At 46.9% G+C, this 26,789-nt stretch overlaps 2 protein-coding genes across 2 annotated transcripts; both read left to right on the top strand.

Moving 5' to 3' along the window:
- Positions 1-223: 223 nt before the first annotated feature.
- On the top strand, positions 224-14,377 carry fam160b1 (family with sequence similarity 160 member B1). The gene is made up of 17 exons (XM_036544218.1): positions 224-364; positions 1,785-1,863; positions 2,745-2,914; positions 3,433-3,537; positions 3,721-3,843; positions 4,408-4,614; positions 5,237-5,433; positions 5,694-5,808; positions 6,438-6,514; positions 6,878-7,070; positions 7,564-7,727; positions 9,508-9,651; positions 9,948-10,038; positions 10,223-10,366; positions 10,674-10,814; positions 11,569-11,672; positions 11,793-14,377. The coding sequence occupies exons 1-17, from the start codon at positions 320-322 to the stop codon at positions 11,896-11,898; spliced, it is 2,205 nt and encodes a 734-aa protein (XP_036400111.1). The 5' UTR covers positions 224-319; the 3' UTR covers positions 11,899-14,377.
- Positions 14,378-16,508: 2,131 nt separating this feature from the next.
- On the top strand, positions 16,509-22,284 carry trub1 (TruB pseudouridine (psi) synthase family member 1). The gene is made up of 8 exons (XM_036547936.1): positions 16,509-16,649; positions 16,992-17,087; positions 17,617-17,672; positions 18,139-18,220; positions 19,114-19,186; positions 19,821-19,960; positions 20,361-20,417; positions 21,281-22,284. The coding sequence occupies exons 1-8, from the start codon at positions 16,523-16,525 to the stop codon at positions 21,505-21,507; spliced, it is 858 nt and encodes a 285-aa protein (XP_036403829.1). The 5' UTR covers positions 16,509-16,522; the 3' UTR covers positions 21,508-22,284.
- The last annotated feature ends 4,505 nt before the right edge of the window (positions 22,285-26,789 follow it).

Below are 26,789 nucleotides of genomic sequence, written 5' to 3'. Positions count from 1 at the left end.
TTGCGTTGCCTCAGTGCTCCGCTAGATGGCGCTGGAACTCTGATGCGGAAGTGCCACGGTGTCCTACTGAAGCTAGCTGGCTAATGCTAACGCTAGCCGTCCTTCTTCCAGTGTTTACAGTGCAGTCGCTGTGACGGAGCCCAGTGGCTCTTTTTGTTTTACTGTTTTATTGCTTTTAAACGGTGTTTATTTTTTCCTTGGGTGTTAAGGGTCACCTTATGAAACCTCCAATCTGGATCGCAGCGGTAGTAACAGAAAGAAGAAGATAGAGGAGTTCTCTAAGTCTTCTCGGGAGAAGCTGCTTCAGTCCAAAAATAAGATGTTTTCCAAATTCACCTCCATCCTGCAGCACGCAGTCGAGGCGGTGGGTTCAGTTTTTACTGCTGGGAGGATATCTCAAGAAGGGGCTGCAGTCTTAGCCTAGATCGGGGATAAATACGGGCCTAACACTTGCTAGCCTGCTATCCTAACATCTGTGGGGCTTGCTGTAAATTATGGTGGTAAAGCGGTGGACCTTAATAAGGACATACTATTTTAATGTATATTTTAAATGTTGCATTTAGGTTGCAGATCGCTAAGTTATAACGCATTTCACCAGCTAACAGTGCAGCTCAGCCAGCTGATTACCCAGGCCTGTTAGCCCAGGCGATCGGCGGCTAGCTTATATAAAATAAGTTTCACTAAAGCTGTTGTTATGGCTCGCTGATGAGGTTTTTCTGTAAAACAACAAAGCTGTATCCTGCGATCTCTCGGGGAATGCTTTGTTTCGCTGACGAACATTGTCTCGCTTGCTAGCTAGCTAACCACAATGTCAGGTGACTGACTATTAACGTATTATACGTTAGATTAACATTAAGTGCTGGGTAAATAGTTAGCCTTTAAGATAACTAACTAGACTAGCTGGTTAGCTGGCTGATGTGGGGACAGCAGGGTCGCTTAAAGTTTGCCAGTCTGGGTAGCTAGGTAGCTAACGTTAGCCACCACTATTACGGCGTTAAAACCACACGTTTTTGAATGTGAGGTTAATGTTAACCATTTAACTGAATTAGTTCTGCATAATTGTAGTTACCCGTGTTATAAAGGCTGAGTAGGCATATCTGTAAAGTGTAATCTGATAACTGTTATGACAGCTGAATGTCAACTAGCGAGCTAGCCTGGCTAACTTGTTAAGCAATAGCACGTCGCCTTTCTTGTATGTTCCGGTTACCCAGCGAGCTTGCTGCAGTTTTGTCGTTTTAAAGGTGTTTTTAAGACGAAGAGTTAGACAGTTAGGGGCTCTGTTTTTGTTCTGGACCTAGTTTGTGATCGCTATGGTCTGGGTGTTCTGCACTCCTTTTAATTTGCATTGCATCTGGACGAGACGTGTATCTGATGCCTGATGTTCCGGCGTGTTCTTACACAATCATCTTGAACCTATGATGTGGCGGTGCGATTATGATCCTGTCGGAGGTTAGAGCCCACCCCCTTCCGAGCGAACACACAGTGTAAGAGGGTGGCACACTGCACTCACTATACCCTGCACTGCCAGAGAATCAGAGCGTGAAGAGGAGGAGGCCTATTGAAAAGACACTATAGCGCTATAAAGAGCAGCAGGTGGACTTCTGCTCAGCGGCACTCATTGTCTTTCCCCTCATAAATTCCGAGGGCTGCTGGAGGGAGATGCAGGGGTCATCGCAGCTGTGTGGAGCTATAACATGACCACGGTTTGACCCAATTCATTGTCTGCTCTGTGTGGACCCGTGACACGTTTGACCCGGTTCTTTGTGCTCTGCTTGATTTTGCAGCTGGCGCCTTCACTGCCACTTCAGGAGGACTTTGTCTACCACTGGAAGGCCATCACGCATTACTACATAGAAACATCAGGTAATGGCACCATCATGCATGACTACATGGAGACATTACTTAATGGCACCATTACACGTTACTGCATAGAGGTGTCAGGTAATGGCACCATCACATGTTGCTACGTAGAGGTTTCTTGTAGTGGCACCATCAAGAATTACTACATAGAGACTTCCAGTAATGGCACCAGCAAGCATTATTGCATAGAGATGTCAGGTAGTGACACCTCTGTGTGGTAATACCATGCTGCTTGGCTTGAATGCAAGCTAGGGGTGGGTAGGTTGACCAAGGTACTCATCTCACTGCTCTCACGCTAACTGCCATTCATCGCACACCTGAGAGTTGCTATGGTGATGTCAGTGGAATAGCACTTATCCTTTAAGCAGCAGCCACCTCTCTGCAATGCATTTTGGGATTTGCACTGACAAGTGGTCGCATTAGCCTGCGGCTGTATCAGACGATTGCGTTTGTTTCACCCCTGCGCTCCTGCGTGAGTGCACAGGCTGTTATGGTGAGGCAAGCCTAAAGTAGGGTAACTGGAGATGGCAAAAATAGGTTATTGAAGAAGCACACACTTTTTATGGGCATAGTTCCCCTTAGCACCAATTTGCCTGCAGGGCCCCTATGATGCCACCTGTATTCATAAATTCTTTGGAAATGAATGTGCTGGTGTGCTGAGGAGAGCAGGGGTTATGATGGAATATGCAGGCACACACTTGTGCACACAGCAAAGCCTTTGCTTCTGGATGCTGGTGTCTCTCGCTTCCTCAGAGACTGAGCGAACGGCCTAAACCCTTGAGCTGAGCATACTTTATATCTGTCACCCAGAAAATCACACACTGACGCACAGGTGTTGCGCAGCCTCCTGTCCTGGCATTTATTTGTGTTTTATTTTCGGGTAGATGACAAGGCGCCCGTGACAGACACCAACATCCCCTCACACCTGGAGCAGATGCTGGACATCCTGACCCAGGAGGAGAGTGAGCGAGAGTCGGGCGAGACGGGGCCCTGCATGGAGTACCTGCTGCACCACAAGATCCTGGAGACCCTCTATACCCTGGGCAAGGCCGACGTAAGTAGGAGCCAGTCGGCAGCCATGTGATAGAAGTGGACTAATCAGTGGTCATTTCTCAGCTGCAGTCAGGAGCAGGGCCAGTGAGAGCAGACAGGGGGCGGGGGTGTTTGGCTTTTCACAGATCGTCGTTTGTATATTCTTAGATTGCATTACATTACGTTATTCTCATCAAGCATATGCTCTCATCCAGAGCGACTTGAGTACGTGTATCCATTGATACAGCTGGATATATTTACTGAGGTGGTTGTGGGTTAAGTACTTTAACCATGGGTACAACAGTGGTGACCCAGCAGGGAATCAAACCAGCACCCTTTCGGTTGCAATTCCTGCTGCTTACCACTATGCTACACTGCTGTTGTAGATGCTGTATCTGCAGTATTTTATCAATAAAGTGCTATCCTATCTTATCTTATCATTTACACCCCCAGTGGTTATATTATGATATCTGCAGTGTTCGGAGGGGGGTTTGATTGACTTGGTGTGGTGACTGACAGCATTCCTGCTTTCTCCCACAGTGTCCCCCAGGAATGAGGCAGCAGGTGCTGGGCTTCTACACCAAGCTGCTCGGGAAGATCCGCCAGCCCCTCCTGCCCCACATCAACGTCCATAGACCTGTACAGGTGAGCGCTCCGCTAGCACAGGTGTATCTGTGTACAGGTGAGCGCTACGCTAGCACAGGTGTATCTGTGTACAGGTGAGCGCTACGCTAGCACAGGTGTATCTGTGTACAGGTGAGCAGGGGTGGCAGTAAAAGCTCCGTTCTCCGGTGTCTCTCTGACTCTGCTGCTGCTTCTCCTCCACAGAAACTGGTGCGTCTGTGTGGGGAGGTTCTGGCCGCTCCCACAGAGAACGAGGAGATCCAGTTCCTCTGCATTGTCTGCGCCAAACTCAAGCAGGACCCCTACCTGGTCAACTTCTTCCTGGAGGTACGAGCCTCGCCTTGAGTCAGCCAGGGCGTATCGTTTAGAGGCAGAAATCAAAGCATTGATTAAACAAGGCAGAGTTAAGGAGGTCATTTATATCAGGTGCAGAGATGTGGAGGTGGTATACTGCATTACATTACTGTCATTTAGCAGATGTTCTTAGCCAAAGCAACTTAAATAGGTCACAGCTTTTACATTTGTACAGCTGGATATGTACTGAGGCAGTTATGGGTTAGGTACCTTGCCCCAGGGTACAGCAGCAGTGCCCCAGCGGGGAATCAAACCAGCAACCTTTTTGGTTACAACCCCCCTTCTTATCAGTCAGTTCACGTTAGATGCAGAGTTATGGAGACGAATAGTCAGGTAAGTTAGATGTAGAGCAGTACTTTGGATCATAGCTGCGTTTACAGCTTGTTTAATGTCCACATGATAGCAGGAGTTTGGGGGTTTGGAGTGTTGTTTTCAGAGGATTTTGTTCTTTGTTCTTCTCTGTATGCGATTGTTGAAACGGGTCCCTGTTTGATGAGTTGTGTTGGGGTGTGGCTGACCTGCTGTTTCGGCCCACAGAACAAGGTGAAGACAGGGGCCTCTGGGGGTCCTGGGGCTGAGGGTTCGATGGGTGAAGCTGCTGAAGCAAGCGAAGCCTCATCTCCAGACACCGGCCAACCACAGGGTGCAGGGGACCTGAGGGAGGAGCCTCCGAGCCCAGCCCAGTCCAACCACAACCAGAGCTACAACCTAGTCAACTCCCTGCTCAACCTCACCAAGAGTCCGGTCAGTACTGCTCTATGCACGGAGCAGTGTGTAGAGCTGTGACAGGCTCGGAACCCCAGCTGCACGCTTAGATACCATACAGTACTGACTCTCCCCTACAGATACCCTGTAGTACTGACTCTGTCCCCCACAAAGATACCCCATAGTACTGACTCTTATACACAAATACCAAACAGTACAGACTCTCCCCTACAGGTACCACACAATACTGACTCTCACCCCCACAGATACCACACAGCACTGCACCTCTCTCTCCTACATATACAACACAGTACTAACTCTCCCCTACAGATACCCTACAGTACTGACTCTCTCCCACACGGATACACCACACAGTACTGACTCTGTCTACCACAGTATTGACTCTGTCTCACACAGATGCCCCACAGTACTGACTCTCCCCTACAGATACCCTGCAGTACTGACTCTCCCCTACAGATACCCTGCAGTACTGACTCTCCCCTAGAGATGCCCTGCAGTACTGACTCTCCCCTACAGATACCCTGCAGTACTGACTCCCCCCTACAGATACCCTGCAGTACAGACTCTCTCCTCTGCGTTGTGTGTCCACATGGTCCATCACCCCACAGCGTTGACACTCTGGTTGCGTCATCTCTTGCAGGACGGGCGTGTCGTGGTTAAGGCGTGTGAGGGGCTGATGCTGCTGGTCAGTTTGCCAGAACCGGCGGCCGCCAGGTGTCTGACAGAGAACACGGCACTGTGTGAGGTGCTGACCGAGCGTCTGAGCACCTTCTACCGCGCCCTGCCGCCTGCCCTGGACCCTCTGGACATCGAGACTGTGGAGTCTGTCAACTGGGGGTGAGTCTTTGAGACTCCCGTTTTGGGCAGGGCTGCCTGGGTGGGCATGTCCACTGCTCCCAGTCTGGACTGGGCTGCCGGGGGTGTGCGTGTCTGAAGCTCCTGCTCAGGGCGAGGCTGCTGGTGACAGGTGTACTCCTTGTTGAGTTGTAGCAGTGATGTTAGCAGTGTGTTCCTGGAGGACTCCCGTGACGTGCGCAGTCCTGTTAGTTCCTGTAGCAAAATGCTGTTTGGTGGAGCTAATGAGCTGTGCTCGGCAGGCTGGATGCATATAACCTGAAGGAGGATGCAGCGGCGTTTATGGGGAAGAGGGCGCTCATCTCCTTCCTGTCCTGGCTGGACTACTGTGACCAGCTCATCAAAGAGGCGCACAAGGTATGCTTGTGACATCATCAGCCTTCTGGCAGGCAGCTGGGCCTAGCACAAGTCGTAGAGAGCTCTTTTGTTCGGTCAGAGTCAGTAGCTTACAGCACAGAGATCTACGCATTTTGGGAATGGGAATTCAGTCATATATATAGATTTGCACTTACTTATACTCTCTTTATACATTATGCTCCTTTCATTTGGATTTGGAAAGTCTCTCTCAGGTTAAATTAGCCCTAGTATACTCAACCACCCCTGTCCTCTACAGAGACAGCAGATGCAGGAGGTTTTCCCTCATACAGGGAACTAGAGCAGGTGAACCTGCAGTCCACACCCTCAGCCACCAGGGGGCTGTATAAGTGCAGAGTAAGAGAGACTGCAGAGCCAAAAGGTGTTTCCTGTTGCCCTACCCCAGTGGTGCAAGAAGGGTTACGTACTCATTTCCTGAAGCAGGATGGCAATGGTTTGAAGCCATACCTCTGCAATTTGTGCTCCACAGTTCTGGCAGTATTGCATAAAGCACTTTAACTACAACTCCCTGGTAAATGAAGTATGTAGAGTAGTTTCTATACATGTGGTTCTGGCTGAGGGAAGATTACGGGGGTGGTGATTGTCCTGGTTCTGATGCTCTGTGTCTGTAGACGGCGGCCGCGGTGCTGGCCCGAGCGGTCCGGGAACGCTTCCTCCTGACGGTTCTGGAGCCCCAGCTCATGCAGACGTAAGTCACCTGTTCAGGCTCACCTTCGTCACTGGAGAGTTCTCAGGCAGAGAAGCCGAAAAATAAATAATTTCCTCTGTTCCCTCGTTAGAGTACGTGAGTGGTATGGTGTAGAGTGAGCCTCAGCAGAGTATGGGAGGGGTGGAGTGAGTCACAGTAGAGTATATGATGGGTACTGTGTGAGGGGTGGAGTGAGTCAAAGTAGAGTGTGTGAGGGGTACAGTGTAGAGTGAGTCACAGTAGAGTGTGTGAGGGGTACAGTATACAGAGTGAGTGACTTTAGAGTATGTGACTCTCATTCTGACTCTGACTCTGGTTCCGGTTCTGGGTCCGGCTCTGACTCGGGGCACGTCTCTCCCGCAGCTCGGAGAAGGGCATCCTGATCTCGACGGCGCTGCTGAACCGGATCATTCGGCAGGTGACCTCGGACGCGCTGCTGCAGGAGACCGTCTACTTCCTGCTGGGGGAGGAGCGAGGGGCGGAGACTCCCGCCGGAGTCAGCAGCGTCCCGCTCAGACACAGGCTCATCGAGCACTGCGACCACCTATCAGATGAGGTTGGCAGAGCCTGAGAGGCTGGTTCTCTTCTGCCCTAGCCTTTACACTTAAATCTTAACTCTGAATAACTGATTAGCTATCCACCCCTTTGTCACTTAAGTATGGCTCAGGAGAACTTATTATAACTGTGAAGCTCAGCAAAGTGATGCTTGTGATAGACTTGTATAAATATATTTTATGCGATGTAGCATACAGTGTAGCATAGTGGTAAGGAGCAGGGCTTATAACCAAAAGGTTACTGGTTTGATTGCCCACTGGGGCACTGCTGCACTACCCTTGGACAAGGTACTTAACCCACTATTGCCTTGGTAAACATTCAGCTGTATAAATGAACAAAATTGTAAGGGGACGTACGTCGCTCTGCGTGAGAGCATCTGTCAAATGTCAGTAATGTAATGTAATCTAACACCATGAAGGCACAGTAGTTTTGTGATGGCTGGTGTGAAAGTGGCTGGCTCACGGTGCTGCTCTCTGTTGCCCTCTGCTGGACAGATCAGCATCATGACGCTGCGGCTATTTGAGCAGCTGCTGCAGAAGCCCAGCGAGCACATCGTTCACAGTCTGGTGCTGCGCAACCTGGAGGAGCGCAGCTACGCCGAGAACAAGGGCCCTGAGGAGAGAGAGGCCACCGAGAACGGCCAGCCACCCGAGGCCGTGTAAGATAACGCTCCCAAACACGCATATATACAGTACAACTCACACATACAGTACATGCACGCATACTCTCACACATGTGCATTCACACTTACACATAGACACACATACACGCACAGACTCACACCTTGACACATCAGATAAGGTGAGCCCCCCCCCCCCGCAGCTAACCCTGAGTGGGCCCCTTTCCTGCAGCACAGAGCAGGCGAATTTTAGCATCTTTCACAGTGAGGATACTTATCATTTCAAACGCATAGGCCACTTTATAACACTGCACACATTATGGAGTTAATTGCATTGACTACTGTTAGAGCTTTTTAACATTACAAACTATAAAGTGACAAACTATAAAGTGACACAAGTGCTGATCCTACGCCGGCCGTGCAGAGGAAGCAGTACTGATATGGCTTTTATGGCCATAGGAAGCCGATTTGAAATATTGTAATATAAGCATAAAGATTGCGCAACAGCATGAGTACTCCGAGCACCGGAAAACAGCAGAACTGTATACTAGGGAAATTCATGGGAATTCATCGGAACTCAGGGATGAGAAAGCTTACAGGAGCCTCTGCTTAAACATGCTGCAGTGTTTGTAGTACGGCATCAGCCCTACCCCGGGAGGACTACCATGAACTACCACCAATGCACTGTCAAAGGCACACAAAAAAGGACCTACAGCTGCATACAGATTTGCGGGGTCTTACGCCGGGGTAGCCCTGAGACAGGCAAGTGAGCGGCGTGAGTCACTTGAGAGTCACCACGTATGACCGCTTAATGGACGACTGACACGCCACGCCATCCATGAGGTGGTAGGCTCCCAAATGATATAAAATAAAAATGGGAAATGTTGCGTTCCATCTCTCGTCAGTCCCTAATAGTTGCACTATCTCAGGACAGCATGTGACCTTCACATGTAGCCTATTATTTACTAGGCTAATTTGATCATGTTGTTGCATTTCTCAGAAGGGTCATTCCATATCAAATCACCCACAGGGTCACAGGTCACCCTCTCAGATTGCCCTGAAAAAATTCACAGGTGCTCCTATACCAAATTTGGATGGAGAAATCCCAAATATTAGTTCTGTATCTATAATAGTTTTGAAACCACAGCCCTTTGAAATTTTAATTTTTATGTATTTTGACGAACAAGCCTTTCGGTCCAATTTCCGACATTCATAGCTCCTTTGATATGGCATGTACAGCTCTGAAACTTTGTGACTAGGGCCAACTTTTTCTGTAGGATTCTGTAATCAGATCAGGTGTATTTTATGTACTTTTCCTTCTACAAGGCTCTGAAAATGGCCGAAAATCCAAAATGTAACAAACGACACCCCCTTTGAGAGCTTCTCACTCAAACAGTATGCTAGATAAAGCACTTTTTTTTCCCTGTCATTTATGACATATTATGCCATGTGTATGCAGTAACCATATTTATTACTGTTATAGGAGTGTCAAAATAATTTTTTGAAATGTGCTGGATTTTCAGATTTCCTCAAAATTACCTATTTTCATGTCCTCATTTGACCATGTGGGGAGTTAACCATCATTTTCATATTTTTACCATGTATTCTTATATATCTGAAGATGATCTGACAAAAATTTGGTGTTGTTGCTGAGCCTTCTGGAGTTATAATTTTTTTAGCTTATCCACCAGTAACATTGCTGATGAGTTTTCTGTAGTGGGGAAATCCACTTTCTGTCAGATCACATAGTTGTTTCTGCGCATTCAGGATATTGTAGTAAATCTCTTTTGTGTGTGTGCGTGTGTATGTGTATGAACAGTGACCTGGAGGAAGACCCGTTGTTCACAGACCTGTCCCCGGACACTAGGCTGTCCAGCCCTGACTGGCTGAGTGCCTCTCCCCCTCAGAGCCCCGACCACGGAAAGACTGAGGGGAAGACCGAGGTGCACAAGATCGTCAACAGGTATAAAACATGAAACAGTCTTTGTGTGATTACTTTACTGGAAAAGTATCCTTACTGCAGGATGGCTTGTAGTGATGCTGTAGGGTCTACACAAACTAATTGTGGGAATATTGTGGAAATTATGGGAATATTTCAGTGTTCTTTAATTACAAAAGAGTTCTTATTGTAGAAATACTTAAGTGCTGTTATATTTTATTATGAGAGAGATCAGTGTTACAGAGCTACTCCAGTGCTGTTAGATGTTATTTTGAGCTGCGTTGTGTGTCACAGTGAAGGGTGTGTTTTCTGCTCCGCAGTTTCCTCTGTCTGGTCCCTGATGAGGCCAAGTCCTCTTACCATGTAGAGGGCACAGGTTACGACACCTACCTGCGAGACGCACACAGACAGGTGAGGCCCCGCCCTTCCAGGTGTTCAGTGAAGCTGTGCGACCACTGCAAATCAGCTTCACATATTAACCCCCACAGACACTGAGACTGTACCCAGCTGTCACTGGCCTGCCCTGGAGAGGGTGATCGGTAGATGCCTTTATTGATTGTCTGATTGATTGTAAGTGATCGCTTTGTCTCCCCAGTTTCGGGACTACTGCGCGGTGTGTATGAGGTGGGAGTGGCGCGGCACCCCCAAACCCTTTGAGAAGTGTAACCTGGACAGCCCCTTCTTCGAGGGGCATTTCCTCAAGGTCCTCTTCGACAGGATGGGGCGCATCCTGGATCAGGTGAGAAAATCAAAATCACTTAGACGCTCCTTTATACCCCCATTTTAAATACGTCTGTATGAGACTTGGAATTAATTTAATGTTTGTGAAACCTGTCCCATGTAATGAATATGTAACAGAATTGATATACTTACTTAATACATAACAGCACTCATGTACCTAATGGATGTGTGACGGTGTTGACATACCTGTTTGAGTATGTTTCAGCGCTGATGTGTGAATATGTAATGATATTGCTGATGCTCCTGATGATTGTGTGATGATGTTGAAGTAGCTGACGGTGTTGTGCCTCTGCTCCCGTCTCCAGCCCTACGATGTGAACCTGCAGGTGACGTCTGTGCTGTCCAAGCTGGCTCTCTTCCCTCACCCTCACCTGCACGAGTACCTGCTGGACCCCTACATCAGCCTGGCACCTGGCTGCCGCTCCCTCTTCTCCGTCATCGTCAGGGTGCGTCCGTCTGCACTTTACTGTTAGCTGCGTTGTTGAATGTGTAGCTGAGTAGCACAACGTTCCCTGTGAATGTCAGTGACAGCAAAGCTGCCATTGTGTGAAATACTGGTTAGGTCGAATCTGCACTGTTCACTGCGGCATTTGTAGCATATTGATTCCTGTGCCTGTCCTTTAATGCAGTGGTCTTTCTCCCACAATCCTGTGCAAGGCTACTTTACCTGCTACAGTGCCCCTGCTATACTGTCAGTGTTCCCAAACTCTGTCTATACTACACCCATACTGACCTGACACTGTACCTGCAACTTTGCCCGTCCTGTAGTGGAAATAACCCTCCACTATACCTACACGTTACTGCCACTGTTCCCGATACTGTATCCATACCTTATTTCCAGTATACCCATATTATACTGCCATTAACCTGATGCTACATATGTATGCTTTACCCATACAATATTACTGTATACCCATATTCTGCGATAACAATTTGTAAATTGTATTGCCGCTATACATCCCACCATACCTGCTGCTATACTGTGAATGTATATAAATCGTACTCCTACTGTACCTGCTGCTGTGTCTGTATCAGCTGTCATCACTTACCCCAGAGAGGAGTCTATCATTGTGGGTCTTTCAGGAAAACAGTCTGCTTCCATGACATAGAAGACTGCAGAGGAGGTCTGCCTCTGTCCACAGGCTTGGTTGTTTGACCCATCACTGACACTCTTACTCAAGGTGTTGCTCTCTGTCTCAGGTGGTGGGAGACCTGATGCTGAGAATCCATCGCATCCCGGACTTCACCCCCAAACTCTTGCTGGTGAGGAAGAGGCTGCTGGGTATGGAGCCTGAAGGCCCTGGGTGAGCCGCCAAACGCCAGCCCCCGAGTGGGGCTTCTCTGAGCTTGGAGTCCCAGTCTGTGACCCCGGGCACTGGTGTCCTGTGGGTATTTGTGTAACAGATTTCTCTGTCTGGTTGCAGCATTGATCATGTGACCCTGCTGGAAGGTGTGATCGTGCTGGAGGAGTTCTGCAAAGAGTTGGCGGCTGTGGCCTTTGTCAAATACCACGCCTCCACGTCCCCGTAGGAGCCAATCAGACGCGAGCCCTCTCAGACACCAAGCTGGACACCACGGGGGACGAGGGGATGGGGTTTGTGGGTTAGGCACATCTTTCAGGGTGGGGCTGGGGGAGGGGCGGCGCTGTCTGACACACATCCCAGGGGCTGCTGGGAAACAGCAGCCGCAGGAAGTGGGCGGGTCTGACGCTGCAAGGACTTCCTGCGAGAAAGTTTCTCTTCAGCATGTGTCCTCCTCATCCTGTACACAGAAGGGAACTGGCCTCTACTCTCTCAACATTGTAATTTCCCGCGTACTTTTAAAATGTCCCAACTGAAAGACAGGTCCTTTCCCTGGAGTTTCTCTCTGTAAAGGTGTTCTGATGAGAGGTGAACTCCACTCTGATTGCCTTCATATGCAAGATTACTGCCTTCTCCAGAACTGAACCCTCACCCCTCATTTTATCTGCAAGACTTTGAAAAAGAGATTTTTTACAAGGGATCCCACTGACCGAGCAGGACAGAATCATTTAAAGAGGCCGTAGGAAGCACTGGCCTTCACAGCGCTAGGCTAACGGGGAAGCTAAACAGAGGCTGCGTTAGCGGTGACAGTGTTCTGGACCTACATGCAGCACGTAGCGCTACTGCACATTAACACTCAGATACTGACACCTGTGGAGGCTCGTGCTGGCCCTGCGCTTTGGGGAGTGGATGGAGGGCTTGGCTCAGCAAACCTAAGACTGCTTTTTACCACAGCTGAACTCAGATTTAAGGAACCTGGAGAGAGTCAGTTTGCACTCCTCAGACACTGACTCGCTCAGTTCAGCTCCAACAACTTGAAGAACGGAGCTGTTCTAACACTCTCTCTGTCTGTTTTTAAGAGGACTTTCTTCCTGTTTAATTTATCCCAGTACTCTTGTGTTGTCTGTGCCTTGGAAGTGGTTTTAAGTATTACTTTTAGAGTTTAATTCCTGGGGGTTGTGGAGAATGTTATGTATGAGGGGACACAGGGTTTGTGTCATTTGTGTGTAAAAATGGCTGTGTGTTGGTGTTCAATTGCTTTTCTGCTCCTTTATGTTACAGGAATCGGTTTTTACTTTCTTATTGTGAGGGTCTGTGGCCCTGTGGTCACTCGCCATGAGGTTCTGTATTTGAGAAGCTTCTTAAAAAAAAAAAGCGGACCTGAGTGCAGTCTTCATCTGATCTGCAGTGTCTTTCCAGAAAGCCAGCGAGACTGAGATCAGTGGTGTTTTACAAGGACAAACGTCACCACGGTCATGAGGTTGTGGTCCTCAGTTTCCTGTATAAAAGAGCGAGTCTCCACCCCCAGTGTCTGCGTGAGGCGTGATACCTAAAGTATTAGCTAAGCATTGCACATAGTTTCCACTGTCCTGTTCCAGCCCTGTCCCGCTGAGCATACCTTTAACACATCAGCCATTATGTGTTTTTGTACTGTGCATTATTTTCACAAACCAAAAAAAAATACTTAACAAGGGACATAAAATTTACCTGAGTGTTTGTCAGAATGGGGGGAAAAAAAAGCTTGTGATCATATTTTTATTCATGCACATTTTATACCAAGAGTTCACAGAAAAGCTTTGACATACTTGTACATAGATAAATGTAAAATTGTAGGAGCGATACTGACTCGGTAGTCTTAGTCAAATGGTAATGCATGCGTGTAAATGGGTTTTTCGAGGCTTTGTGTTACGTTATTAATGCAGAATACTGTCATTCCTCATGTTACAGTAATGCTGCTGCATTTTCACTGGAGCGGTGGTGGCTGTCCGCTCCCTCAAACGCGTGCCCATTCCCCACTGTGGGCACCTCCAGCCCCCCATGCCTTACTGAACACCCCGACCCTGCAGGGCTTTGAGAACGCGGCAGCAGTGCTGTTGTGCTGGTGTTGTGTGAATATCCCTCACATCCTCTGCCACCGTACAGATGAATCTAGCTCATTTTGTTCAATGACGCCTTGAGATTGCTCTCTTTTTTTTTCTCTGTACAGTTTGGATGTAGACCAACCACTGTTGAAGTCTGAGACGACTTTTTATTCCACACTGTCATTCATGTAACAGACATGCTGCTGGACTAGGGGGGGATAGACGTATCTGATTGGCTGATTGTTTCTTCTGTCCATGATATGTACTCCACACAGTCTGCCTGTCTGTCATTTCAGTATTAAATAATTGGTTATTTATTTCATCCTGTAAGAAAAAAAAGACTTTTCAAATGAATCTCTGTGTCGTGCTTCCAGATTGTGTAATACACATAATGCCATCCACCATCAACTGAAGAGGGTTGACACATGTCTTTTTGCGTATAAAGGATGACATACCCAAACTCCTTACCTTATGCCACTTCACCCAGCGGCCGGCCCCCCTCCTGCGTTCAGAGAAATATCACATCTGCACTTTAAACTGTCGGCCTTTCTCTGCCAGGTTTAGTACGTGTGCTGTCTGCGCACAGGGGTTTTCTGGAAACTGCCAGGAGAGCTGCTGGCTTCTCATTATTGCCGTTGTAAATGACTTTGCTAATTTTCACTGAATCATTAAAGTGCTTGAAGGTGCTCTGTCTGTGTTGAGTGTCATTGCTGACGAGCGTCTACTGTTTCAGTGGAGTCCCCTTACAGCCATGGGCATTGCATGCTGAATTGGTGCATAGAACCACCTGTTCTCTTATTGGTTCTTCTGACACCATCAGCCAATCGGATCAAAGCACACACAGGCTGTGGAGCACTCAAACTTGGTGTGAAGCTGTATGTCTACAAGGACAGCTAAATGAACTTTATCATCTTTAACTGGTGGTTTGCTAATAGGTCATGAATTGATTTTGTGATATGACCATGTTTTTTGCCAGAGTCTCTGACACTGTTGGATGAATGATGAGACATGTACATGACTCCATAAGAGCTGGGGAAGACACATGTATGACATCTATGGTTTATTTCTGAAATATTGCAGAAATCAGTCAGTGATAGCAAAAATCATTGTCAATGCCAGAGAAGGGATTACCTACTGCCAAACCTGCATGAAACTACATTTCTGAGAGAAAATTAACATTACACATGACCAATGTCATCTGACAGAAAGGTGTGCCTACAGTTGTCATCTCATCCAAACCAATCCTTTCCACCACGTCTCCAACCTCAATCCCTCAAAGACTCAAAGACTAATTAGAATGGTATCCTGTGGAGGAGGTTGAATGTGTGTACATCTCTGTTTGGGTGACCTGCAGTGGCCTTTGGCCTGCACTGGACCCACTGAGTGATGAAACTCACTAAACTCCTGATGTGCAGCAGCCAGCCAATGAAATCCTCTCATTTGCTCTGTCATTGGACAGGTTTACTCCAGATTCTCACCTCCAGCCATGGGGGGTCTAGTGATCTGAATCTCTCCGCTGTTCCCCGGCTGCTCCGCTGTGTGTGTGGGCAGCTGGCGTTTTTAAAGGCTTCCCCCTGAAGAAACAAACTCTGAAAATGTGTTTTCACTTGTGGAGCTGAACTTGGCAGGGATTTACTGAACTAGGTCATGCATTCCTCTGATCGCTGCAGGGAGGGGGGAGAGGCGCAGAGTGAGTGAGAGAGAGGAGAAGATCAGCTCAGGAAATCTTCACCTCCTCACACTTCTGCCCTCCCTGGTTAAATAAGAGCACAGCTGCAGAGCTTCATTCTCTTAGCAGCTGATCCTGGATCAGAATCAAAAACTTATACCCAATGGTTGGGTTTAGGAATGGGGACTGGAAATCTGATATGAGGTCTGTTGCTGAGGGTGTAAGCGGCCACATCACCACAGACTTTGTACTGCCTCAGTGTGCTGTCAGAGAGGTGAATAATCATTAGATGCGTGGTATCTGGAAAGAGGAATACAGGTCTGAGACATGGAGACTGGGTGAGTCAGAACTGATCCTGAATGCTGTGGTGCAAAACAGCCTCACCTCCACCTTATGGTGTGTACATGTACATATATCAGCTGCAGATCTTACCTGTCCAGCCTTAGTTTCCTCTCATTTGGCCCCATTATCTTCAACAGCCATCAGACCCTACACACCGCCCACTGCGCTCAGCTTCTTCGGGACGCTTGGCTGCCCCCCCAAACCCACCCCTCATAACCCAGATGTGCAACTCTGTCCCTGTTGGTTCCATGAGATGGAACGAGCTTTCTGGTGCGGTCAGAACTGTAGAGATGCTGGCCATTGTCCAATGCAGACCACTTTTTCAGGTTACACCTCAGCCACACCACCCAAGCGTTATTTTATGTGTGAAGCTTTTTCTTCAGAGTATGTGTTGGCATTGCGTTCGGAATAGTATTGTGTTGTATATACATGTGGATCTCGGCACACACTTGGGATCTCAGTGCTATGTTTGGCACTGATGTTGTACCTGGTGTCTTGTTTGTACAAGTTTTCATACAACTTCACTAGATACACTTTGTAAGTTGCTCTCTAAAATGTAATGTAATGATACTGGCTAAGGAACATCTTTAAATCAGTAATTATAAATAAAAGGCATTAGTTTCATAGATAGGCATTGTACGTAAACATATAATGTAAAAACTTTGTATTAGCGGAATGATTTTGAGACAAAGAACCACATTTCCCAGCATCATTTAGCGTGGTGTGTTTCGTCATCAACATGCGCCACGAAAACAGAAAGCATGGCAGCAGGACAGGCAACTTCGAAAGCTAAACTAGAGGCGTTAAATGGGCTGTTCGCAGTTTATAAAAAACAAGGACCCACCTCGGCGGATGTATTAAACACACTGAAAATAAAATTATTAGGAGGTATTACCTGTTTGTCTTATGTGTACAGTAAGCAGAGAGGCAGCGGATAATTCATGCAAAATGAATGAGCTAACTAGCTAGCCAGCCAGATACCTATTTAATACAGTACTTCGAGCGCAGTGTTATTAATGTAAGCCTTTTGGAAGACATTACAGTAAATGTATTTAGGAGTCTTATAGAAGTAGAACAGCCAGCTAACCACGTCTGATTAAGCAGACTACAACTGTCTGGTCACATATATCTTGGTCTCAATAATGTAACATAGGTAACTGTCCTTAGCTAGGTTATTTTACAGCTATTTGTTTAGCGATGTTTAACGATCTCCCGAACTCTCGATCACAGAAGTCGGTATAAAACACAATCCCCGAAAGAGGAAGAAGCAGGCGCTGAAGCTCGGCCACGGCGGGACGCTGGACAGTCCCGCTTCAGGGGTGCTGGGTAAGCATGCGGGCTGCCGCTGCGTCGTTCGGACCGAAGAGCTGAAAACAGATAACATGACCTGCGGGTACAAAACATGGCCTGCAGTTGCCGAAGACATAATTAATATGGAGTTTCTTATGCGCCCTCCGTGTTGCTATGGGGTAATCGTCCTGCGATGCCTTCTGGCTTCAGTGTCCCAGAACTGTGTTACTTTAAGGTGTTTCGGGGCACAGAAACCAGGGAAAGGCGCTGTGCTTGTGCAGCTGCATCCATTCAGAGTGCGCGTTACACGGATACATTGATCTGCACCACCTGGTTGGACAAATGGTGAAATCATGATTAAATGAATGTGTCCGTACTAGACTAGCACAACCAAGTCGTGTAAAGATCTGCGTTGCTCTTGCACTAAATTGGTGCTCCCGATCTGATGCTGTGACATGGTTTCCATGGTTACCGATTGGGTGGCAAGATATTGCATGTCGTGCTGCTGAAAGCGGCAGGAGTGGCGCAAGCACAGGTTCTGATGCGGATCCTCTCTGTCTTTCAGTGGTCGGCATTGGAAACGGTACCAAGATGCTGAGCTCCATGCTGACGGGCTCCAAGGTGAGTCCAAACAGTAGATTCAACAACATGAACGAGGCAGATTTCGGCAGGGGCCAGAGTCAAAGGATGAGTTCAAGCTACTGAGTATCAGAGGTCTGATAACCTGTTTGTGTGTTTGTAGTGTTCAGGTATGTCAGAGATAGTGGCAGGTTTTAGGGGAGAGCCTATGCTGTGAGGAATGTCTCTTGCTGTCTTTCCCTCTCTATCTCTCTTTTTCTCCCTCTCTCATGCTCTTCATTAATATAGCATTGTTTGTATTATATTCTAGTTGTTCTAAGCGTGTTTTGTATTTCTAACCTCTTTGCAAAAGACATTTCCCTCTGGAACTGAAGCTTACCTAAACCTTGACCTTGATCTATATATATATCTAAGTCTCTGTCTGTGTCTGATTTATATATAAACATCTGTGGGTACACACATTGACCCAGTACTTGGATCCAAAGACTGTCTGTCTGTCTGTCTTCAGAAGTACACAGCTGTGGGAGAGCTGGGAAAGGCCACCGACACCCTGGACGCCACAGGCAGTATCATACGGCAGGAGGCGTATGGTAAGACACCTGCGTTCACTCTCCAAACCCAAAACCGCGCCCTCGCGGTTGAAGGTTTGTGCATCTAGGTCAAAACAGGCAGCAGCTCACTGACACGACTGAACCGCAGTCAGCCACCGGCTTAGTGACGGAGTCAGTCAGAAATTTCCATTTCCTGCAGTCGGCTGCTGACTTTAAACACACCAGCTCTTGGTGGATCGCTGTTGCTTCATGGGAGAGGAGGCGGAACACACTGGAACACAGGACTGGGTCAGCCAGGTCTAAAAGAACTGTGTTAGAAATCAGCTCTGTTATTGGCAGTGACTTCTTCCAATCTGCCCATTTCCAGTGAATGGCATGGAGAGTGTATTGCACTTTGTGGGGGGACCAAGTGATTTAGGATTTAGTGCAGAAAGCTAGTTTTTATGGCTCCCTTTAGATGAAGTGACTGTTTGTAAATGTACTTGCATACATTACATTACATTATTGGCATTTAGCAGACACTCTTACCCAGAGGGACTTACATCAGGTACAGTGTTATCCATTTATACAGCTGGATATTTACTGAGGGAGTTTGGAGTTAAGTACCTTGCCCAATGGTACAACAGGAGTGCCCCAGCGGGGAATTAAACAGGCAACATTTTGGTCATGAGTCCTGCTCCTTAACCACTATGCTACACTGCCGCCCATACAAAAACTTTACAAAAGCTTTTGATTAACTGTTACATTCAGTGTGAACCCCAAATAAGAGCATGATGATAGAAAGTTATTTAAACAAAATTCACAGAATTTCTGTGTAATTTCTTTATGTAGTAGAATTCTTCAAACATGAGTAAGTTGCATAAGGTGTGTCTGCAGGGCAGTGAGTATCCTACAGCAGGATCTCATATTCTGTGTGTCTGTATGTTCTGCAGATCACATCACCAGGGAGACCTTTGAGGAGAAACTGAAGAAATTCACAGGCGACATCATGCAGGTGCCTCCACTGTAAGTCCTTCAACAACTGTCCATGCCCCCCCACTACACACACACACACACACACACACACACACACACACACACACATACACACAAACAGATTGAATCCTCAGTGAAGCTCACGAAGCTTTAACCCTCTGCAGGTGAAGTGAATTGTGGCGGAAATGACGGAACTACAGTGTTGGAGGGATTTTGGCTCCTGCCATGGAGATACAGCATATCAGCTCACTGGCTGAGATCCAGTTAGAATTCTGGACGGACACAAAGGGAGCCTCTGTCATTAAGCTCTTTACCTGCCATGTTCAGTCTGTTATCTGATCATCCTGATTCAGTTTCTTAGGCCTGGAGTGGCTCGGTGTGAGCTGGTTTTAATTCCCTCTGAGCTCGTCATTAATTATGTGTGATCGGGGTGCTTGTTGAATAACTCCTCAGGACCAGGGTGGAGAAACATGGCTGACGGTATAATGTCTTTCAGTGTTTAGAAAATTAGCAAAATGTGGCCGCTCATGGTGTTCCCTTCAAGCTGTGTTCCAGCAGAGACACATGTCTAAAACTGTAAAATCAGTTACTCCTGTCCTGAAGAGCCGCGGACAGAGCATGAGTAGCGGCCTGAGTGAGGTGTTTTTGACCTTTGACCTGGTAGGTACTCTGCTCTGAAGAGGGATGGCCAGCGCCTCTGTGTGCTGCTGAAACAGGGCCACCAGGTGGAGGCCAAGCCAGCGCGAGCCGTCACTGTGTACAGCCTGACCCTGCAGGACTTCAGCCCCCCGCTCTTCACTCTGGGTGGGTAACACTCACACATGCACACACACTATCACACAGTCACATTTACACATACACACATATACATACACACGCACACACACACACTGTCACACAGTCACATTTACACATACACATATATGTACACATGTACACACGCACACCCAGTTTAGCAAGTAAGCAAATACATCCTGAGGCTTGTCATATTATTATAGAATATGATTATGCATATAATTATTTGACATGAGTGCCATTATTTTGCTGTGGCCGGGGTAGCCGTCAGTATTTCCCAAAAAGCATCACAAGACCTTGAATAACGGCCAGCGCTCAGGGATTCATATTTTCTAAGGGCTCTGTCTCTAAACCATATCCCAGCATTGGTTAGATAGAGTGAAGGGGTCACATGGTTTTCCTCTTTCAGATATCGAATGTGGTGGGGGTTTCTACGTCAGGAGCTTGGTGGATGATCTTGGCAAAGGTAAACTTGTGTCTTTATTCCTACCCTCACTGTGGTGCTAGACTCCTGTGATCCTGTGATTTAGTGTGAGTGCAGCTGGTGGGAGGAGGCAGGCCATGAGGGGGAGAGGTGCAGTGAGTCTCCTGTGGCAGACTCTGTAATGACAAGAGCAGGGGGTCTTTGGGTCTGAGCCTGCTGCTTGTTACTACTGCAGAGCTTGTTTGCACAGTGAGTTATGGGTGTTATTTATTTTATCTGTTGCTGTAATTTACAAAAACAGTGTTCTTAGAATGTAGTGAAAACACCTCCCAGATGTGGCACAACTTGATGTTCATGGATTTGTGTTTGCGTGAAGTTGATCATGAGGGTTGTGTGTGTCAGTGTACAGTTGATGATGAGAGTTGTGTGTGTCAGTCTAAAGCTGATGATGAGGGTTGTGTGTGTCAGTGTACAGTTGATGATGAGAGTTGTGTGTGTCAGTCTAAAGCTGATGATGAGGGTTGTGTGTGGCAGTGTACAGTTGATGATGAGAGTTGTGTGTGTCAGTCTAAAGCTGATGATGAGGGTTGTGTGTTTCAATGTAAAGTTAATGATTAGGGTTGTGTGTTTCATTGTAAAGTTAATGATGAGGGTTGTGTGTGTCAGTCTAAAGCTGATGATGAGGGTTGTGTGTGCCAGTGTACAGATGATGATGAGAGTTGTGTGTGTCAGTCTAAAGCTGATGATGAGAGTTGTGTGTGTCAGTCTAAAGCTGATGATGAGGGTTGTGTGTGTCAGTGTACAGTTGATGATGAGGGTTGTGTGTGTCAGTCTAAAGCTGATGATGAGGGTTGTGTGTGTATCTCATGGCTGTGGTCGCGGTTGTCTCCCCCTCTCTCTGGTAGAGCTGGCGTCCTGCGCCCATGTTAAGGAGCTGATTCGAACGAAGCAGGGCCAGTTCAACCTGGAGGAGCACGCACTTCCCGAGGAGAGATGGACCATCGATGAGGTGGCCCGCTCCCTCCAGCCCTGTCCCAGCCCCTCCAATCCGGAGCCTGGGAAGGACAGCAGCCAGCAGGCAGAACCACAGAACGACCACGAGGACCAGGAGAGCGCGGAGAGAGAGTCCTAACCACCGGCTCCATGGCAACAGCATGCCTGCATTTCCCACAACCCCACGCTGCTGGGGATGTGAGCCGAGGATCCGGACGGTCAGGCCGGCATGTGTCAGAGGAGATGACATCCATGGGCCCCCCTGTCCTGTACAATCCCAGAGGAGTTACCCATAATGCAGTGCCCAAATGCAGCCTCTGGGATCCATCATTTGCTCCTCCACATTGTAGGTAAAATAGAGAGTAGTGTTCAGCAGTTTATAATGGAGAACCAGGAGCAGGAGAGGTGTGTTAGAGTGACATTCCATGTGTCTCACAAGTTATTTTTATTGTTATTATCATTGATATTATTATATGAACCTGGGCTGTAAGGAGAGGAATTTTATCTGCTGTTGCTTAAAAATGACCTTTGCATTACTTTGGAGCAGGAACAGAGTATTGCCAGGTAAACTGCAGCAGCTGGAGGGTTGGCCTCTGTCCCCTGTGTCACAGAGGCTGCGTTTGAGTGATGACATATTAGTAATTCAGCATGGAGCGGGGCTTGTAAACTAGATTCACGTTGGATTTGACTGTTAAAACCTGCAGCATGTTTATATTGCTGTTGAAAAGAAAAAGGGAAACGTCTCCATTTGATTTTTTTTTTTTTTACTCTGATTCATGTCAAAGAACAAGAATAAGGCATGATGGCAGCATGATGAGTTATGTTATGTCTTCATAGGAATGAATTTACTGCAGATTTGCTTAAAACAATGGCCTTGACAATGATAAGAGTAGGGTGGCCGTTTCTTTTTCATTTCTGGCGGAATAAAGACTGAAATTGCTAACATTACTCATTGCGTATTAAACTGTTCGGTTTTATCAGGAATTTTATCTTTTATGTAAAATGGTCCAAAAGAGAGAGGCGCCCTGAGTAAGTTGATATAGAGCAGTACCTGTGCAAAGGAGAGAACAGTGGTGCTGGTAAATACTAAACATAATGGAGCCCTCATGTACCCCATAATGAGTTCTGTCAATCACTGGTGGGTATGACCCCATCAGCTCTGATTCTGCCCTCTATAGTAAAAGTTCTGTGATTGGTTCAAAGCTGGTAATCATTGGTAACACATAGTTCCACCCTTTTTTATATATCACTATAGTAACCCACTGTGCTGAAACACCCCACTGCCCTGCAAACAGTGGGGTTCACCTCTAGGCGTAGGTGTGGGGACCCTGACAGTGTGCCACAGTCACGGTCCCCTGACTGTGGCACACTGAGCCCCTCCTGTGTTTTAAACTTAATCAGACGCTCTCCTTTTTAATACACCACAGATATCACAAATTCATTAATCTGCTTAGCAAAGAATGTCCAATCCAAACGCACAAGGGATTGTGTGTCTATATGACCTGAGAGTGGAGTCACCACCATGGTCAGATAAGTCCCTGCCTCTCCCAGCCAATCAGGAGACAGCAGCATCCAAGCCCTGAGTGCTGCTGGGAGATAAAGCAGCACCTGGAAGAGGCATCACTGCCTGCTGCTTCAGCATGTGGGTTACCTCTCAGGTGAAGTAAACCTGATGGTAGTACAGACCTCTTCCAGGAGGGGGCACTGTGGAGAGCTGTAATGTGCACTCTACAGTAATGTAATGTGAAACATGCTTACTTAACATTACATTACATTATTGTCATTTAGCAGATGCTTTTATCCAGGGCAACTTACACAGGTTACAATTTTTACATATTATCCATTTATACAGCTGGATATTTACTGAGGTAATTGTGGGTTCCCAAGGGTACAACAGCAGTGCCCCAGTGGGGAATCAAACCAGCTATTACCACTATGCTACACTGCTGCCATTTGACACATTTGTATGTGATTGTGGCATTTAATTTACATGCATTGTTTTGAATGGGTGAGGAAAATGAGTGCTGTCTGAATGCAGGGATAGTGTGTGCATGCCAGGCATCCAGGCCGCACTCTGAAGTGGCAAACAGCTTGTGTATTTTTAGACATGAGAGGGCATGGTGGTGTAGCGGTTAGCCCTGCATGTGTGTGTGTCAGCGTCTGGTGCTCTGGGGCTGTGAGCCGGTGACGCTGGCAGGGCAGACAGGAGCGTCACTCACTGTGTCACTGCGGGCTAGAGGGGGGGTACGCCCTTTAGACAACAGCCAATGAGAGTGCAGGAAAATCCAGCATGTCACAGTGTTCTGTACTCATTAGGGGTTGTGCTTTCCACAGCGTTAATGCAGATGAGACACAGATGTGAACGCAGTGGAGCTGCTTCCCTTGTGTATTTACTGCGTAATGAGGAGTCTGTGTTTCTGGCTCCCAGCCTCTTGAGGGAACTGCAACAGCTCCATCCTTCCTGTGGATGGGTTTTTGCCTCCAGGCCTGTGTACACAGTACTGGGGTTTGTGTTTTTATTTGACCCTAATTTGATTTAGATACAGTTTCATTGTAGATTTTAAAAGGTTGATATAGTATCCTAACCGGTAGTTTACTGATGTAAGTGCAGTTTTCAGTAGCTGCTGTAGCAGACTGGTCTGGGTCCTGAGCAGAACAGAGCAGGTTGGATCTGCATTCTCAGCACAGATCCTTGTGAATGCTTTACATTACATTACATTAATTTAGCAGAGCACAAGAGAACAGAAGTGTATCCATTCCAGTTGAGTGAGCAACAGTGTCAGACCAGGCTGACAACACTCCCAGACCAGTGAGTGTGAGCATAACACCATTCAAGCCCTAGCACAAGTTAACTTGTACAACATGACTAGACAAGGAAAGCCAAGTATACTACATCAGTCACTAGATCACAGAATCCAAAACACATCATAGCAAGACATGTAAAATGAACAGCAAGCACTACAGTTAGCAGGTGTTAGGGGGGTGGGGATAACATGCTTTGTGATGTCACAATGCTCATGACCAGGCTAGAGCCACATGCAGGGTGTATGAATGCCAGACTGAGCATCCAGCAGCATGAATGGATAAGGTGTCAGATACGACCTGTGTAAGGGTGTTAGTAGAGCACAGAAACACTCAAATGTAATGTATATGCACTCCCAACATACATGCACGAAAACTCTCAAATGTAATGTATACGTGCTCCCAACATACACACAAAAACAGTCAAATGTAATATATACGTGCCCCCAATGTGCACGCACACACACACACACATATACCCTGTAATGTATACATGCTCTCAATACACACACACACACACACATGCATGCACACACACATAAACACTAGAGTGTAATGTATACATACCCCCAATACACGCACGCATACACATACTCACATAAATAATGTTATGTAATGTCGGCCCCCTCCGACACTAACTCTCGTGTCTCATTGGGCCAGTGTCCTTGGTCAAGTGTTTTACTTAGTCCTTGACATGGGCTAGTCAGGGTTGGTGAATCCCCCCAGCCACATACACAGTACCAGTCAAAAGTTTGGACAGACATACTTTATTTTTTACCATTTTCTACATTTTAGAATAATGGTAAAGGCATCAAAACTATTAAACAACACAAATGGAATTATGCAGTGACCAAAACATGAAAATTTAATTAAAAAAAAAAAAACTTTTTGGAAAGAAATTCATACATAGGCATCAACTTCACGATTTATATTTGTCTAAGAAAAAATTCAAACATTTAAGCATAAGTCTTTACATCAAAATGTCTTTGAATGCATGTTTCCCGTTATCTTAGTCAGGTGTGTCCAAACTTTTGACCAGTACTGTATACAGAATGTTTTAGCCTGTAAGGACGAAAGTTTTCCTTCATCAGGATTTTCGTATCTGTTTCCAGCAGATATTCAGCTGCTGGGTTCACTGCGTCTCGAGCAGAATCGTTACATTTTAGTCACTGTGAGGGAACACTCCGGGCAGGACAGCATGTTCCCACCACGTTAGGGACAGAGCGCTATTACAGCCTGCTAAAGATCCATTTTTATCATCTGTGAATTACATCTGTTCTGTCGTCACTCATTTTGTTTGGTTTATTCCTTAGGACATTGATGTCAGACAAAAGATTAGCATTGTACAGGAAACCCAGTGTCATTTTTCACAGCCACCAAGGATTTCCAACATGTCCTTATCTGGGGTCAGTGGCAGCATTTTATCCCTGAGTCTTACAGTGACGAATGAGACCTCAGTGCTCACTCCCTGATCTGGGGCCAGTACCAGCATCTTATCTTGCGCAAGACTGTGACCTTGGTCTAAAACTGACACCAGTGTAAGACTGTGAATGTAGTCCAAGACTCACCGGGTGTGGTCCTAAACAGACACACAGAATCCTGCAGCCAAATCAGCACTGACCCCAGCTGACCCTAAGTAACAGACAAGTACATTGATCTGTCTGCCACACCCCCTTCTAAAATAATGACGTATAAGTGCTCCCCTGGGTCGTATCTGAGGTGCTTAATCAATTCTTCATGTCAGGATAATGCTATTTCTATGATGTATTCAGTGTTTTCATTAAATATTGATTAATGTGATGGCCTTTGGCCTCTCCTGCTCTGAAACAAACGTTCATGTTACTTTCCATGGAAAGGACAGAATGCACTCAAACAACCTACAGGCTGTAGTGCTTCTGACCCAAAATTCCCAGAATTCCTATCAAATTTACTCAGGTTGTGTTTCCTGGAAAGTGGTGCAGTTTGAATTCCATACTAAAAATATGTTGAACTGAAGCTATATGTATAGAATAAATATGTAACCCTATGTAGCCTAATGCATACCTAATTCCGGTATGCTGTGTCACTGTGCCAGCGGTTCATACTTACATTTTTATAGTCCATCAGCTTCAAAACGTTGTACAGGTTTTTCTGAAGCCACTGATTGGCTGTCTGCTCGGGATTATGGGTACGCTTGTGTCTGTTGCTGGGACAGTCATGTCTGTTAGAAATCTGTATCTGTGTTCTGGTTATTTATTGTTTTTCAGTGTCTGTGTACAGGGAGAGCAGGACTGTGTGGCCCTTTGTTTGCCCTTGCTCTGTTCGAGGAGACGCTGCCTGTGTGAGGACTATTGTTAGCTCTTCTGTCTGTGGAGGAGCCGGCTGTGTGCGGACTATTCTTTGCTCTTACGTTAGTCTCTGTTAATTCAGTCCTGGGGCCTGGATCCTGTGCAGGGTGCTCTGTCTGCTGAAGGCCAGCCACCCCCAGCACCCCTTGTCCCTTAATGGTACCATTCCCTCGCAGGGACCAGTGACCTACTGCTGTCTCGGGAGAGGAAAACAATGCCTTTCAGGGTGAGGGGTGAAGTGCATGTCTCAGCACAGACAATACGTGTCAGTTCACGGTCACAATAGGGGTTA

This window comes from Megalops cyprinoides, chromosome 1 (assembly GCF_013368585.1).
Source record: "Megalops cyprinoides isolate fMegCyp1 chromosome 1, fMegCyp1.pri, whole genome shotgun sequence".
Lineage (NCBI taxonomy): Eukaryota > Metazoa > Chordata > Actinopteri > Elopiformes > Megalopidae > Megalops > Megalops cyprinoides.
This window is presented reverse-complemented; position numbering and strand designations above follow the sequence as displayed.

Excerpts from the sequence above, each read along its gene's own strand:
- trub1 (XM_036547936.1), top strand. The coding sequence starts at position 16,523 with ATGGCAGCAGGACAGGCAACTTCGAAAGCTAAACTAGAGGCGTTAAAT. Across the intron at positions 17,673-18,138 it reads CCATGCTGACGGGCTCCAAG|AAGTACACAGCTGTGGGAGA; the intron begins GTGAGTCCAAAC and ends GTCTGTCTTCAG. Across the intron at positions 19,187-19,820 it reads ATCATGCAGGTGCCTCCACT|GTACTCTGCTCTGAAGAGGG; the intron begins GTAAGTCCTTCA and ends TTGACCTGGTAG.
- fam160b1 (XM_036544218.1), top strand. The coding sequence starts at position 320 with ATGTTTTCCAAATTCACCTCCATCCTGCAGCACGCAGTCGAGGCG. Across the intron at positions 365-1,784 it reads TGCAGCACGCAGTCGAGGCG|CTGGCGCCTTCACTGCCACT; the intron begins GTGGGTTCAGTT and ends TTGATTTTGCAG. Across the intron at positions 7,071-7,563 it reads GCGACCACCTATCAGATGAG|ATCAGCATCATGACGCTGCG; the intron begins GTTGGCAGAGCC and ends TCTGCTGGACAG.